Source organism: Hyposmocoma kahamanoa, unplaced genomic scaffold (assembly GCF_003589595.1).
Source record: "Hyposmocoma kahamanoa isolate Upper Pololo Valley unplaced genomic scaffold, ASM358959v1 100088, whole genome shotgun sequence".
NCBI classification, from domain to species: Eukaryota; Metazoa; Arthropoda; class Insecta; order Lepidoptera; family Cosmopterigidae; genus Hyposmocoma; species Hyposmocoma kahamanoa.
This window is the reverse complement of record NW_020653223.1, coordinates 1-16,890: the sequence shown is the minus strand read 5'-3', so window position 1 is coordinate 16,890 and position 16,890 is coordinate 1. Positions and strand designations below refer to the sequence as shown.

The 16,890-nt window shown below is 35.3% G+C and overlaps 1 protein-coding gene across 1 annotated transcript; it reads left to right on the top strand.

Annotated features, from left to right (window-relative positions):
• Positions 1-4,412: 4,412 nt before the first annotated feature.
• LOC113229302 lies at positions 4,413-16,866 on the top strand. The gene is made up of 4 exons (XM_026462855.1): positions 4,413-4,482; positions 6,409-6,547; positions 16,243-16,523; positions 16,750-16,866. The coding sequence occupies exons 1-4, from the start codon at positions 4,441-4,443 to the stop codon at positions 16,756-16,758; spliced, it is 471 nt and encodes a 156-aa protein (XP_026318640.1). The 5' UTR covers positions 4,413-4,440; the 3' UTR covers positions 16,759-16,866.
• Positions 16,867-16,890: the final 24 nt, after the last annotated feature.

Below are 16,890 nucleotides of genomic sequence, written 5' to 3'. Positions count from 1 at the left end.
CCAATCACGCAACTACGGCAACACATTGTCCTACAGCTGTGTTGTTGCTACATAGGCCTCAGATCTGTTCTCATAGAGATTATCACCATACACACTCTAAGTTGTTGCAGAGACAATGGTCAGGCCAAGGTTTGATTGATATACAAATTCACCGGCTAGATAAATGACAATAGTATGCCTCATGTTAATTCCATATCCAAATAATACAAAATTTCCAATCGTTCTACAGCGGCTTCGCCGCCGTCTTTCGATGGTCTACTGACCAATGCTATTCGAGTTATTGTCACTCCTTGTGAAAGAGTTCGTCCACCGTAGTACAGCTACCTTACCTATTTCTGCCGTCAAGCAGCAATTTCAGCGTTACTGTGTTCCGGGTAAGGGGTACAGGTGAAATTACAGGCGCATGGGACTTCAAAATCAAAATCAAAATCTTTATTTTATAGTTAAGCATTGTTACACTTGAAATCGTCACATTGATTAAACTGTACCGCTTACTCGTGAGGCAGATTCCCCTGAGAACAATGAGCAAGAAACTCTAGGGGTTACGCTATGTAAATAACATTAGTACGCATTCAACATTTACTAATATTTAACATATATTTTTTTTGCTTTCAAACATCAGAGATCGATAGTACCTCCATGAGTTAAACGGGTTACTACCTTGGATTTTTGTCATCAAAGTACGCAGAAGGTGTATAATAACCTTTAGTATAAAGTTTTTGTTTCACCATAGGTTTAAACCTCGTGAATGCAAATTTTGTATATCAACCGGAATCTATTTATAGAAGCGTATACATTGTCCCTTAAATGAATTTGTCACTTTGTGAAGACGACTATCAAGAACAGCTAGTTTATTTTCATTCCTCGTTTTAATGTTATGTCTGTAACTATTTTTCATAAAGAGATTCCTCTTAACATAAATTACAACTTCATAGATGTACTGTGACACTAGTGTAAGTATAATAATTTCCTTAAACTTGTCTCTCAAACATACTCTGGGGCCCAGATTGTAAATTGCCCTAAGCGCACGTTTCTGCAGGACAAAGATTCTATTGATATCAGGGCATTACCCCAAAGCGAAATGCCGTATGTCATTGTTGCCGTGTGTCAGACTGTGAAAGTAGCTGAAGTAAACCAATCTAGCGGTTTCGACGACTGAAAGTTTCCGTATTTTTTTAATCGCGTACACTGCAGAGCTGCACCGTTTTGATAACTTACTTATATGTGGACCCCATTGCAATTTAGCATGTAACATTATACTTAGAAATACAACTGTATCCACAAGATTCAATTTTTCGTTTCTAACTACAATGTTTGTAACCGTCTCTCTAACATTGGGTAATGTACATTTCACACAATTTGTTTTTTTCTCATTAGGAAGCAGGTTATTAACAGTAAACCAATCAACTACTTTAGATATAGTATTGTTCACATCGTCGTAGGAACATTGGCGCCTTTTAACTTTAAATAATAACGAACTATCATCAGCAAACAATACTATCTCATGTTTAAAACCATCCATGAGGCTAGGTAAGTCATTAATATAAATTAAAAACAAAAATGGACCTAGAATTGAACCTTGAGGGACACCCTTGCTAATTGCAGACCTTGATGATCTCGTACCGTTAACATTAACCCACTGTACCCTACCACTCGAATATGATTTAAGAAGGTCGAGGTCACGTCGCGCCACACCATAATGGCGAAGTTTCCTGACCAGAGTATCATGGTGCACACAATCAAAAGCCTTGGAAAGGTCACAGAATACACTAATAGCCTCATGTGAGTCTTCCCATGCATCAAATATATGTTTCATCAACTTAACACCATCATCGGTTGTAGAGCGACTCCGAGTGAAACCAAATTGTTTAGGATACATTAAGTTATTACTATAAAAATGTGCACACATCTGATTTAGAATCATTTTTTCAAAGATTTTACTAAGTGTTGGTAGTATTGAAATAGGTCTGAAATTGGTGGGGTCTGACATACTACCAGATTTGAGAAATGGAATAACTTTACTTTGCTTTATGAGGTCAGGAAACATGCCATCATCAACACATTTATTAAAGACACAGGCTAAGTAAGGCGGAATACAATCAACTATAGAACTAATTACTCTGACTGAAAGACCATCAAGGTCAGCAGTATTTTTTAGATCTATAGACTTAAAGGCTTTAACAATATCGTTTGAAAATACATGACGGAACCTTAAATTAATAATACTAACTGCATTATTTTCTTTTAGTAAGGATTCAGCGACTGTGGGGGATGAATTTAACGACTTAGTAGTCAAAATTGGAATGTCAGTAAAAAAAAATTTCAAATATTTTAGCAACTTCTGCGTCTGTGTTTACAATTTTGTCATTAAATCTTAGTTCAAAATCTAAGTTACGAGGTTTACTTGTCAACTTATGTCTCAGGGTAACGGGCGCAGTGGAAGTACCCCTTAGATCTTTGCAATTTAAAGCTCTGAGTGGCACTGCAACGGTGTGTATGGGCAGGCGTGTAGCGTACCATCAGGCGCACGACTTGTTCGCCCCGTCCATAGATAACCTCCTAATATATGCCGCCTGTTGAAAATTTTGTACTGGACCGAGCTCACCAAATTCGAAGGAAGGCAAGAGACGCGGGGAATGCAATTAAGACGTTCTGATTTGCTAGTTCAAGGTCGAACTAGAAATGCACTCAAATTGCACTTACAGCTAGTGATGGGTAACCTTTATCAGTCTGTATCCAATTAGGCAATAAATTCTTCCATGCTGATCTGGAAGCAAAAGAAAAGCATAGAATGTATCAGCTGCTTATGATTCCGCGCAAATCGTACAAGCCGACTGAGGGCCTGGGTTTTAATGGTGTCCTATATGTAGGCGACGTGCTGGCACCTGTCACTATTTAGTGCACTAAGTTGTACTAAAATTTCAATTAAAACTTTGCTAATCGTGGCTAAAATGGGCTTGTCTTACTCAAAGCTCTGCCTACCCCTATTGGAGACAGGCGTGACGATAGTATGTATATAAATTATTGAATCACTTACGATAGTAGGATATTTAGATACAGGAAAAAAAAAATTGTAAGAAAACAAGGTACTTAAGTATTATACGTTGTCGTATTTACAAAAGCATAACTAATGAAATTAATTATGACGTTAAGTATTCATAACGTCATAATTGAAGGTTTAGGTCATACAATGTAAGGTGATAGGATAAAACATGATGATAAAACACCTAATCGTAAGATCATAATAAAAGAAAGAGACCTGTCCGAAAGACACCAACGAGAGATCAGTTTCCTTCGTAGTTTTATAGTGTTAGGCATTTTAATTTGACCTATGCGAAACTTATAAATAACGTAGTTATAATTTACCGGTGAAACGTGAGTCCATCTTTTTGAAAGTTTGAGGTCCTGGATGTTTTTCCACGCGATTTCACGGCACAGATAATAATTTTTATAGTTCGTTTCACTAAAACCAGCGTAAGAATACAGGAATATCAGGAGATGCGCACGGGTCTGATAATAATAATAATAATAATTTATTTATTTCGGACAATTTGAATACATCATTTGTTAGATATACACACTTATAGCCATGTTAGTTTTGTAATTCTAGTCTTAACTAAAACATTCACTCACCGCTCTGCGATGCCATTGGAAATCGCAGAGCAGTGATTGATGTAAGGGCAGACAAGCCTATTGGAAATCAATTTTAAGATACTGTTGGTGCCGCCCCTCAGCCGCAGCGCACTACTGAGGCACATCTTTTACGCATTGTTTCGTAAAAACAATTAGATAGATTAGATACTTAGTCGACACTAAGTGACGAATTTTTGCAAAATTTTGTATATGATCAATTGCACGGATGTGTGGTGCGCGTCAGTTGCCCGGTATGCAGCATATATTAGGAGGTTATCTATGGTCCCGTCACTTGATGTTATTAAAAAAACCGGTTTTGCGCACTTTCCGGTAACCGACTTCAATAAGACTTGGCAAATAGATGTAATACGACGAACTTTTAAGGCCGATTTTTTTAAAAGTTGTAATAAAGAAAAGGTTTACAATGTCGATGTCAACCATTTGTTTTGTTTGGTTGTTTTTACTAATGATAATATCGGAGTCTTATTCACGACTTACAACTGCGTAATAAGTAAAAATGAACTAATTAAGTTTAGGTCACTATTCATGATGGCATCGTAATTTATTCCTCTATTTTCAGTTTCATGGTGCAGGGAACCATCGGCGAGTACTAAGGTACTCCCTGTTTGGCAATACTTTCAAGCACTAAAGTGTACGCCATCGACACGATAAGAACAGAATACTTCAATTAATTTCCACACTTTGTAAAATATGGTACTCGCTCTTATTTTCAGGTGTGAAAGATTTGACAAAAATGTTCAAAGCGACAACAAACGAAAACTCTTGGAAACCCTTTTGGATAGAAAGATGATTGATCAATTTGAGATATTTTACGCGGATGGTGTTATTGTAAGTATACTTTACCTCAAAGTGCGAAACTACTGTGCCGTGAGCACCAAAGTACCTAAACGTCCAGTAATTAGACACAACAAACCTGCACCCCGATTCAGAACTCTTCGATATCTGAACCGAATCGTTTCCGAGCTATTCAGAACATTCGAGTTAAACCTTTGATCCGGATTCCGATACGATATCCTTGTCCAACAGCGTTTACGGGATTAGTTGTCGAATCCTTTTGTATCAATTTTTAAGACTCTAAAGGCCTAAAATATATCGATTTCTTTTCATTTTTATTCACAACACCCGAATCGAATGTCAAACTGTCGTATTCGAAACCGAACCGAAATAACGTCACACCCGTGCGAGCTTCTCGACCGGCAAAGGCCACAAACGTTATTCAGAACGCAGTTATCGAATGAAAGTTACCGAACGTCCTATTTTTTAGGAAGCAAGAATGTTATATGGAAATTTCTTATTATTTTCAATAAATTCAGAATTTTGTTCAATTTTATTAATTTATTTTAATGCAAGACTATATTTTAAAAATGTATATAAAAGGATTTTAATTTTTTTTATAATCTAATTCACCGACTAACTTCGTAAACGCTGTTGGATAACGATATCGTATCCGAATCCGAATCGAACGTTTAAATCGAAAGTTCTGAAAAGCTCGGAAACCTTCGATTCGAGAACGATATCCAACCGAACGATTCGGTTAAAATATCGAAGAGTTCTGAATCGGGGTCCTGAATCGAAAGTTCGTTTATAAAGTTTTTATTTTTCCAGTGTTTCAAATTATACTTAGTTTTTAAATTTATAAGGTGCGCCTCACTTCTACGAAAATTAAATAAACTAATTTCAAAACATTCAATATAATTTATATTTGGGCCAATTTCACTTCCTATAATATAACTACGTTTATAATTCTAATTTGATACAATATTCCTATTTTATAGAAGAAAATTACATAAAGCTCATATTACATAACAATCATTTCATATATAGTCAATTTGGATAATTTTTACGTGGTATAATATCACTTTTCATAAATAATAAGTTTAAACCGGACTCGCCTTGGTACTTGTCTGTTCGATACTAGGAACGTAATTTAAAAGCCGGAGGTGCGGAGGGAGAATTGTATTCCGTAATATAGTTTACAATGCTGAATCTTTATTTGGACAAAATTATTGTTGTTAGACACTGTCCCTTGGCGGTTTAAAAAAACAAACGTATTATATATAACATAGATCAAATCTTGGTTGCGGCTCCCATTCATTAGGTTTGGTAAGTACAATGTTTAGAGCACGTCAAGCTTGACACTTAAGGTTTAAATCCAACTCTATGCCGCTTATGATATGAACGGCCCAAAGTACAAAGTGTCAAGCTTGACGTGCTCTTGACTGTACATGAAAAAGCAGCACGAGGCGAGCAAACGGAGCGACTGTGCAGCGGCAGCGGCCGGCGAGAGCCAGAAACGAATTTGTTTGCGTTTCCGAACATGTTTCCAAGGCAAATTATAATTAATATAATATTAAGTATTAGGGATATCGTTTTTCGGAAATAGCCCTATTTCTAAATTTAGATAAAATGACGTTATGTTAACTGTGGTTTATAAGTTATGGCTGTAATTAAAAATGATCGTTATGAAAAATGAAGTTATAGAATGTAAGATTATATTAAAGGTTCGTTATATGAAGTGAATTACTATATTAAATGAGTTTATAGGAAGTAAAATTATGCCAATTAACTTTATGTGAATAATATATTATATGATACATTACACACCCAAATTGATAGGATTATGAGATTTTTTGTTTATAGCCGTAATGATGTTGATAATTTGTACTACAAAAACATTTAATTATAGCTCTCCCAAAAATTAAATTAAATGGAATTGGTTTTAAATTATATTTTAATTGATTTTATTACTTTCAGCCCATAAAATCATTACACGGCGAATTCGATTGCTTTTTAGCCCTATACGATACAACATTATTAAATAGATATTATTCCGTGAGTGTCCATTACAACACTACACGTAAAACAAAATGTCACACCCGACTTAATGTCATGGGTAAGTACTTAAAGCTTAGACGATGGAAAAAAAATAAAAGAAAGGAGGTGCCCTAACTACAGAATGAACGTGCATACCTAAACAAAAATTGAACGAACAAATGGCGGATTTCTTTAGTGTCGTACCATAATCTATCGATAAGTCATTATCGACATGCAAATATTTAATTAAAGTAGATCAATATTCCATTTGGTCATATTTTAGGTTATTAATAGAATATCCGGGAATGTCACATGAAATTTTGAATTTATTGTTTTGCGTTTACAAATACTCAAATATGTGAATTGAATTTGCACAGAAAAAATTAATTTGAGTGTATATAAAAAAGAGAAAACTTTGAAATATAACTCCTATGCATTTCCAACCTCAAGATTCATATTTGCATAGAGAAATTTTAAATAGATTCCAAATAGTGTAGGCTTTTTTGTATTTATGCATTGGTATAGAATTAATATCACTGACTGATTTAAGTGAATCTTTAATACTTCCATTTAATTTTGGAAATAAATGAAAGTAGTAATATTATCTATCGAGTTTTTAGGTTTTTCGCGATTGTTACACATAGGAAATGAAACTATTTTTCCGGATTTAAATCGCGTATATTTGTTTTTTCAAACAAACCGACGTTTCGGGCCCTTTACAGGTCCCATGGTCACGGTTGACTGAGGTGGTACAGTCTTCAACCAGTTATGTCTAATATTGATGCAGACCACCCTATTTTTTCACTATATTTGCAATAGTTATTAATTAAATACCTTATTTTTAATTTTACAAAGAAAACATTCCAATTTACGCTACATTAAGTTTTACAAATTATTTTATTGAATGAATTTTTATTAAGTTTAATTTATTATTAATTAATAATAGAAATTAGAATAAACTAATATATATTAATTAGTACTACAGTCTTTTGTCTGTTTGGGATTTTTCATTAGAGGAAATACTGCATCCCAAACTGGTGGTACGGAGAAACCATCTTCCCTGTTGAAATTAGGATGTTTTTTAATTTCAATGGCCTCTCGCAGCATCCTGGGTAGATAACGGACTTCTTTTGCAAGGACCTGGGGTTTGTCAAACTTCATTGAATGTGTAGGTTTATCCATGACATGCTCGCAGACTACAGACTTCTTTACGCGACGGTGTTTGACATCAGCCATATGTACTTTGACGCGGGTACAAATACTTCGCTTTGTTTGTCCAATATAAGAGAGACCGCACTCACAGTCAAGCTTGTAAACTCCTGCATCCTGTAAGGGGATGTTACATTTCACGGGTCTCAGGAACTGAGAAATCTTCCTCAGGGGCTTGAAATAGTTCTTGATAGATGCACGCCTGAGGATTCTTCCGATGTTGTCTGTAACACCTCTCACGTAAGGTAAGATGGCAGGTCTTCGCTCGACTGATGGTGGTTTCACACGGGGCCTGCAGCATTGGCGTGGAAACTTATAACCATGTAGGACTTGCTTTATATGCTGAAGTTCCCCTGCCAGATGATTACTGTCGCAGACACCATGTGCTCTCTGAAACAAAGATTTGCCCACGGTAGCTAACTGGCTAGGATGGTGATGGGAATTACCATTGAGATACCTATCTGTATGGGTTTTCTTTCGAAATACAGTATGGCCTAAGGTGTTATTAGGATTTCTTTTAATTAAAACATCTAAGAAAGCCAAAGTACCACAATTCTCTTGTTCCATAGTAAATTGGATCTTAGTACTAAAAGAATTAAGATGGTCCAAGAAAGAAGGTATGCTATCTTTAGATAATATTGTGAAAGTATCATCAACGTACCATTTGAAAATCTTCGGCCTAGCTGGGGCCGTGGGTAAAACTCGCTCCTTGAAGTCTTCCATGAAAATATCGGCAACAACGGGAGATACCGGGAAGCCCATCGCTATACCGTCAATTTGTAGGTAGAATTCATTATTCCACAATAGATAGCCTGATGTTAGGCAGTGTTCTAATAATTCTGCGTATTCAATGGACATATTATGTTCCCTTAGCTTTCTACGTACAATTTCAATGCAGTCTTTTACTGGTAGGTTGGTAAACAGCGACTGAACATCAAAACTGACCATGGTGTCATCATCAGTTAACCGTAGATCTTTGATTCCACTAATGAAATGGTATGAATCCTTCTCATGTGTAGAAGTGTTCCCTTTCAATGGTGACAGTACCTTTGCCATGTGTTGAGCCAGTTTGTAAGTTGGTGTGTCAATCTGGCTAACTATGGGACGAAGTGGGGTGTCAGTCTTATGTATTTTTGGTAACCCATACGGTTTTGGAGGGTTTACGCAGCAGGGTACAAACTCACTTACATCAAGTTTATGCGTATCGGAGTGCTTAGATATTGAGTTAGTTGTTGTTTTTAATATCTTGGTGGTTTTTAATATCTTGGTGGTATTAAGGTCTTTCTTCACCTTTTCATACGTGCTTTCATCCTATAGTAAGTCAGTTATTTTGCTGTTATAATCTGACGTATTCATGACTACCGTCGCGTTACCTTTATCTGCACGGAGGATGACTAATTCAGGATCTTCGCGGAAGGTCTTCAGCGCTTTATATTCATCTCGAGTAAGATTCGGTCTGGGCTGTTTATTTGAACGCAATATTGACTTTGTGTTTGATCATTTGACAGTGACGTTGACGTTTCGTTACTTGTGCACTTCAGTTTAAGTTTATTAAATTTTTCAATCTGTGTTTTTTAGGATTGTTGAAATTTAAATGCTGATCGTTTATTTGTAGTTAAGTTTAAGTAATATTATCAATAATAATATTATTATCATACGTGTATTTGCTTAAAACATGGTATAGCAGGAGATGTATCAAGATACTGTTTTTTTTATAATATCAAGTGACGGGACGAGCTAGTCGTGCGCCTGAAGTTACATGCCTGTCCATAACGGTTGCAGTGCCATTCAGAGCTTTAAATCGCAAAGATCTGAGGGGCACTGCCACTGCGCCCGTCACCCTGAGACATAAGTTGACAAGTTCTATGTGCCTGTAACTTCACCAGCACCCTTACCCTTCCAAACCGGAACACAATGTTAGTATAAACATGTTTCGCATATATTAAATGGCATGCAAATGTCTGATTATATAATGTCAATTGACTACTATAGGCCGAGCGCCTTTGATTTGTACAGAAAAATCAACACTTCTCCGAAGTGAGACAAGTAGTCACGAGCGACTGCGAGTTGTGACAAGCCACGATGTATCTATAATTACCAATTATCCAAACCAATTATCGTCGATCAAGACGTTAACGAAAATATTATTTATGAACACGCACAGTTGAAAAACGATGTCAATGATATAACTGATTCTTTAAACTTTCATATTAAGTGTCAAGAAGACTTAAAAATTCGTATTGATACGATCTCTATAAATTCAAAACAAGTCAAGAGTCTAGAATCTGACATAATGAACCTTAAACAGACTGTCAACGATCTTCAAAATGAACAAAATATTCAACAACAAAAGGATCGCCTCTTGAACTTGGAAATTTCCGGTATTCCTGAGAAGAAAAATGAAAACCTCCCTGATTACCTACTTTCTATTGCGAATATAACAGGGGTGAACTTATCCAATGAGGATATTGTTCGTATTTACCGAGTACAGCCCCGTATTCAACTAGCAGGTAGACCTAAAAACATAATAGCACATATGAAATCTCTTCACATAGAGGATACTATTATATCTGGGATACGGAAGAACAGAAGCCTTTCTACAATTGACCTAGGCATACCTGGCGAATCTAGGCAAATATATGTGAATGAACACCTGTCACAGGTCTATAAACAATTATATAAAAATACACGAGATGCAGTGAAGTCTTCCAATTTCAAGTACGTCTGGATACGCAACTGTAAAATATATGTGCGGAAGGATGACACATCCCCAGCCTTTCTCGTAAAGGATGCTAACGATTTGCGGAAAATTAAGTGACTGGTTATAATGCTATTATACTTTTTAATCAGTCCTGTTCACAATCTAATCTTTTTACCGCTAAACTCGACTGTAATTAATTATATAAAACAATACTATAAAACGTATTACGTTATAATTGTGATCACTTTTTTCAATATGATGGGAGTCTCTAAAAGTATACGTATTTATTGTGAGTATTTATTTTTTGGTAATGTATATAAAATATATCATGATTCTTGTTATTACATACCTATTGTACATCTGGTATTATTTATTATATATATACATATAATTTATTTGTCAATATTTATAAATATATACTTTGTACATTATACTATAACACGATTTTTATAACTATGATTCGATCAATTAGCATACATTCGCGTAATTATAATATTGCTGAAAGAATACTGTTTGGAATTAAAATTAAACTTACAAACTCAAAAGAGGCTCACTGTATTTTTTTGGTTTAAACATACATGGAAATAATTCTTAATGGCTGTAGGTATGTTTTACACTTGCTAAAAACTACACATAACGATATTTATTTGGAACTATTACTTGCTTGCACGACCGCTATTGTAACTAATTTATATTACGGTTGCAATCGCTCCTTCAATATGCCACTAATTAATTCAAATTTAAAAAATTCATCTCAAAGTCACTTGTGTTGTTTTAACGCTTACCATGCTGCACTGACACTGACACATATCAATTATTTTTAATATTAGAATGTTTCACTTTAATTAACAACGACTACTAATAGTTTACTAAATCGAAAATTTAATTTATATTATCAGAACTTTAGACATTTTGTTCGCATGCCATACGTGGCATGTATAAAGTTATACAACAACATCTTACATAATGATTTTGATGTTCCGTTATTTATCGAAACATGGCTCCAAAATGATATTCTAGATACAGAACTGTGCGATAGTAGATACGTCATATTTCGCTGCGGTCGCAGCCTCATAGCATCCGGCAAGAAAGGTGGAGGAGGTGTGGTGGTTTGCACTCGACGGGAACTTGGTGCGGAATTGACAAGCGTATGGCAGGCGACCGCGACTTTTGAGACATTATATGTTACGATACCCGGGCGCGTTCTTCACTCTACGTGCATATAATTTTCATTCTAATGTTTCACTTTCATTAACAACGACTACTAATAGTTCACTAAATCGAAATTTTAATTTATATTATCAGAACTTTAGACATTTTGTTCGCATGCCACGTATGGTATGCGAACAAAATGTATAAATTTATACAACAACATCTTACTTAATGATTTTGATGTTCCGTTATTTACTGAAACATGGCTCCAAAATGATACTCTAGATACAGAACTGTGCGATAGTAGATACGACATATTTCGCTGCGGTCGCAGCCTCATAGCATCCGGCAAGAAAGGTGGAGGAGGTGTGGTGGTTTGCACTCGACGGGAACTCGGTGCGGAATTGACAAGCGTATGGCAGGAGACCGCGACTTTTGAGACATTATGTGTTACGATACCCGGGCGCGTTCTTCACTCTACATGCATATAATTTTATTGTACATTAATACAGACCAAGATGTTTTGCCTGCATGTTTGGATTACACTTTAAATAGCGTCAATCAAATTTTAGACAAATTCCCGTCGGATAATTTTCTGCTTGTAGGCGATTTTAACTTACTTTTTATCACTTGGAATATTAATACTAGAGATTATTATATTTCGAACTCTCGCTCAAGTACGTTGACCGACTCAGGTACCTCATTTGTACAAGGGCTCAGTTTCTTAGGGCTATTACAACAAAACTACATCAAAAATTTAAACGACAACACTTTAGACTTATGTCTCAGTAACCTCCCCTCGCACTGTACGCAGTCCATTCTTGAAGAGGACGTGTACGATCGCTCACTTTATATTTCAATTTTGGACATACAGACATCATCTTTAAAAGAATGCAACTCCCCGCGTTTCAATTTAAAAAAATGTAACTATTCCAAGCTTAATTAGTTTTTTGGGAAGATTGACTGGAAGAATATTTTAACAACTGACAACGTAAACGAAGGTGTCGAAATGTTTTATAGTGAATTACATGAAGGTTTTAATTTGTACGTACCCGTTAATACACCGAATACTAATTCACATTATCCTATTTGGTACAGCCCCGCTTTAGTTAAAATTGTCCACAAAAAGAATGTAATGCACAAGAAATGGAAAAAATATCTCAATCCCCGGGATTATGACGAGTTTTCTTTGCTTAGAGCGAGGCAACGGCGCGTTCAAAATCAATGTTTGGATCGTTTCACAAATAACGCGGAAACCATCATTAAGCATTGTCCTAAATATTTTTGGACCTACGTTAAGTCAAAAAGAGGTTCCTCATATTATCCCGAAAAATTTACACTAAACGCCGTGGAGTACTCTAGGGATAGAGATATCACCGTTGCATTTAACGAATTCTTTAGAGATGTTTTCATCACTTCAACCGGTAGAAGTAGCTTTACTTTACTGTCTAACAAACGCGCCGGCACGGAAGTTATTTCTCGTATACACATCTCTGTTACTCAGGTTGAAAAAATGCTCAAGTCTCTTGACAAGAATAAAGGAGCAGGATGTGATGGCATTCCACCACTTCTTCTAGCCTCTTGTGCTGAAAGTCTTAGTTTACCAATACTATCTTGTTTCGTATGTCACTTACCAGCTTTGTATACCCTACGATATGGAAAAGAGCTCAGATTGTCCCTGTACACAAGAAAGGTTCCAAATCATGCATCGAGAATTACCGACCGTTCTCTATTCTTAACTATATAACCAAGATATTTGATAAAATTGTTTACAATAACATTTACAGTGTAATTGCTTCTGGGATTCCGTTAACTCAACATGGATTCGTACGTGAGCGTTCAACTACGTCGAACTTGTCTTTATTTGCAAATTATGTAGTCAGTGAAATGGAAAATGGAGGTCAGGTTGACGTGGTTTACACAGACTTCGAAAAAGCTTTTGATCGTGTGGACCACGACATTCTCCTCCACAAATTGGAGACACTGGGTATCCACGGAGATCTACTTCGTTGGGTACAATCGTATTTGGCCAATCGCTGTAAAGCTGTGGTTGTGGGAGGGTTTAGATCTGACTACATTTTAATACTATCTGGCGTTCCTCAAGGTTCGCACCTCGGTCCTTTTTTTTTACAACGCTTATATTTTTGACATTAATACACAAATAATCAACGCTAAACACCTACTTTATGCCGAAGACAAAAAGATCTACATGCATGTGTTTTCCATTGCCGACTGTGAGCTAATACAACAAGACGTTATCAATTTGTACAAGTATTATATTAACAACAGAATCACAGTTAGCATTGGTAAATGTCAACGCATTAGTTTTACCCGCAAACGCAATCCTGTTATATTCCCGTACCATTTTAACGGCGTTGTAATTGAAAGAACACAAATTGTACGGGACCTGGGTGTTTTATTTGACTCCAAGATGCTTATGTCTTCTCACGTAAGCAGCATTGTTAACAGGGCATAACGAAACCTGGGGTTTGTAACGCGAACATGTCAATCTTTTAAATGTGCGATTAGCCTTAAAGTTTTGTTTTCTGCATATGTCCGCAGCATATTGGACTATGCCAGTCCTATATGGTTATCACACTGCGACATTTACAGTAATCAAATGGAACGCATTCAAAGGAAGTTCTTAAAACATTTAAATTTCAAATGTAGGAAAATTTACTATCATTTACCTTACATCAATATCTGTCGTACTTACAATTTATTGTCTCTTGAGGAATTTATTGTCTGCTCGAGATGGGTCTTTTGTTCGATGTGCTCAACGACAGTCCAATACCGCCCGGATTTAGTGTGTCAAATATACGACTACGAGTGCCTGCGCGACGTACTAGACACACTTGTTTGTTTCATGTACCTTTTCATTCTACAAATTATGGCAAAAAGGATGTGCTCACCAGATTAGTCAGGAGCTATAATAATAATTTTATTGAAGTAGATCCGTTTATAGATAAAAAACACTTATTTCAATCCAAAATCAAACTCCATATTATTAAACGCAAAACGTAGCTAATTGTTAAATTTTATCATAATCATTATGCATAATATTATCAGGAGAATCTTTATGTTATACTTAATACGTATGTGTGCACAATGTTTATGTATGTATGTGAGTTTATACATATATTGAGTATATGTATATACGTTTGTATATCCAATATGTATCATTATTATTACTATTATATCATCCACTTTTACTACTAATTATTCTAGCTTTGTTCTGTTTTGTATCGTCTAAATGTAATCTAGTAATAATAAGCTGTTGTTGTCCCAAATAAAATAAACTAAAATTAAATTAAAAATGATGTTCTTTCGTGAATAGAATAGGAAGTGCATTCCAAAGTCTGATCGCATGAACAGTGAAGGAGTGAGAATACAAACCGTAATTGAAGGAAAGAAGAGATAACTGGGACCTAACGAAAGAGCGACAGGGTTTGTCCTGAGACCTGAGAAACCTGAAACGTTCTTTCAGATACTCGGGAGACGAAGGGTTATGAAGTATATTGTAGAGAACAGAGACAATATGCAAATTCCTACGGAGACGAACGGGAAGTCACTTGAGTTGACTGCGATAGTGTGAGATTCGGTCAAATTTACGAAGGCCAAAGATAAACCTGATACATAGATTTTGCAATCGTTCAAGCTTACTTAACAGCTCTTTTATAGCATCCAAATAGCACGAATCAGCATGGTCTAAGAAGGATAAAATAAGAGATTGGGCTAAATAAATCTTGGATTTAAAAGGTAAACAGTTTAGGAGACGCTTAAGCGAGTGCCAGGAGAAATGTACTTTTCCACTGATTTCGTTATGCCACTGACTCTCTATATTATCAATGTGTGGATTTCAAGTTAGATTGCGAAAATTGGAAAACATTTTGTATAGTGCATAAACTCTTTAGTTACGTCCCAGAAAATTAGATTTCACAAATTAATTTCAATCAAAGACATGTGTGTCTTGTGTTACTCCACACAAAGTATGTGCCTGCAATAATTTGAACACAAAAATAATTCTGCTTTAAAAAATATATAAGAGTTTAGTTGATGTTTTTGGCATGTAAATTTGCAAATATATTTTAATTTAATTTCTTTTTTTAATACTTCTTAAATAGTTTTTAGGAATCAACATTGTTTACTAACAAAACTGGACTGTTTGTCGTCTGAAAAATAAAATTTATTATTATAATAAAAAACTTTAAAAAAATATTCAACCAACTTCAAAAACCACAAACAGTCACGAAACAAAAAATAACAAAATAGAGACTTAATCTAAACGATAACAATGCACGTAATTATTTTTATTTATTTTTGTCTTATTCCGTTTTATATACAGTATTGTAATATAGCTTATTAATCAATCTATCTACATTTATAGTTTATTTTACAATTATAACGTGACGATTCTTGTCCAAACCTAGATCTCTTTATTTATTTGAATTTCCAGTCTCCTGCAAATTTTATCGCTATAGGAAATATAATAAGATAAATAGATATTATATATAGGAAATGAACAATAACAATCGCGAAAACCTAAGAACTCGATAAATATTATATAACCGAAATTTGTAGAGAAGTGAAAAGGATTATATGGTTTACATGATAGATTAGGATTTTCAATAATTACCACTATTTGATAACTTCATATTTTGTTTTATCATCAATACAAAATATAGAAATCAACATCAGCTCCACTATTTCAGGATCACCAAAAAACTGGCCAGTCTCTAACCACAAGACCACAACACCACAAACGGCAGTGACCACATCAGCGAAACCAAAGATGGCTACAGTTATTACGCCAAAAGTAACGCTACAACATACGTCAAAACCCACATCCACTGATGCTCCAAAAGACCTTCCAGCTGTATGGACATACGTGAGCGTAGGCCTGGCCGTGGTCATTGTGGTTTTAGGAGCGGCAGTTCTAATATGTGTTTATAGGAGACAACGGGGTCGAAACACAACTAAACCAGACCCTGAGGTATTTACAAGTATATAGAACATTTATTTGTACTCATATAAAATACATTTATCGTCTATTACACTAAAATATGGATTTTTTTTTTAATTCGTGTTGTTCAATTTTATAGTGAAGGTATTTATTAATTTTCAAATTCGTTATTTCAATGTTAGTATTAATGATCCATGTTTTTTCGACTTCTTAATTTTCAAATATTTTAAACGTATAATACTTTCTCTATTTGCAGCACAACTAAGTCAAGTCAATGACCTTGGAGTCGGTATGTTCGAATGTGTCGACAGGAGCGGTGCCGCTGGAGTAGGCGCATGAGTCAGATTATGTTTCATTTTAAGTTCTAAGCTCCTTAGTGTTGTAACTCCTGTCTCTA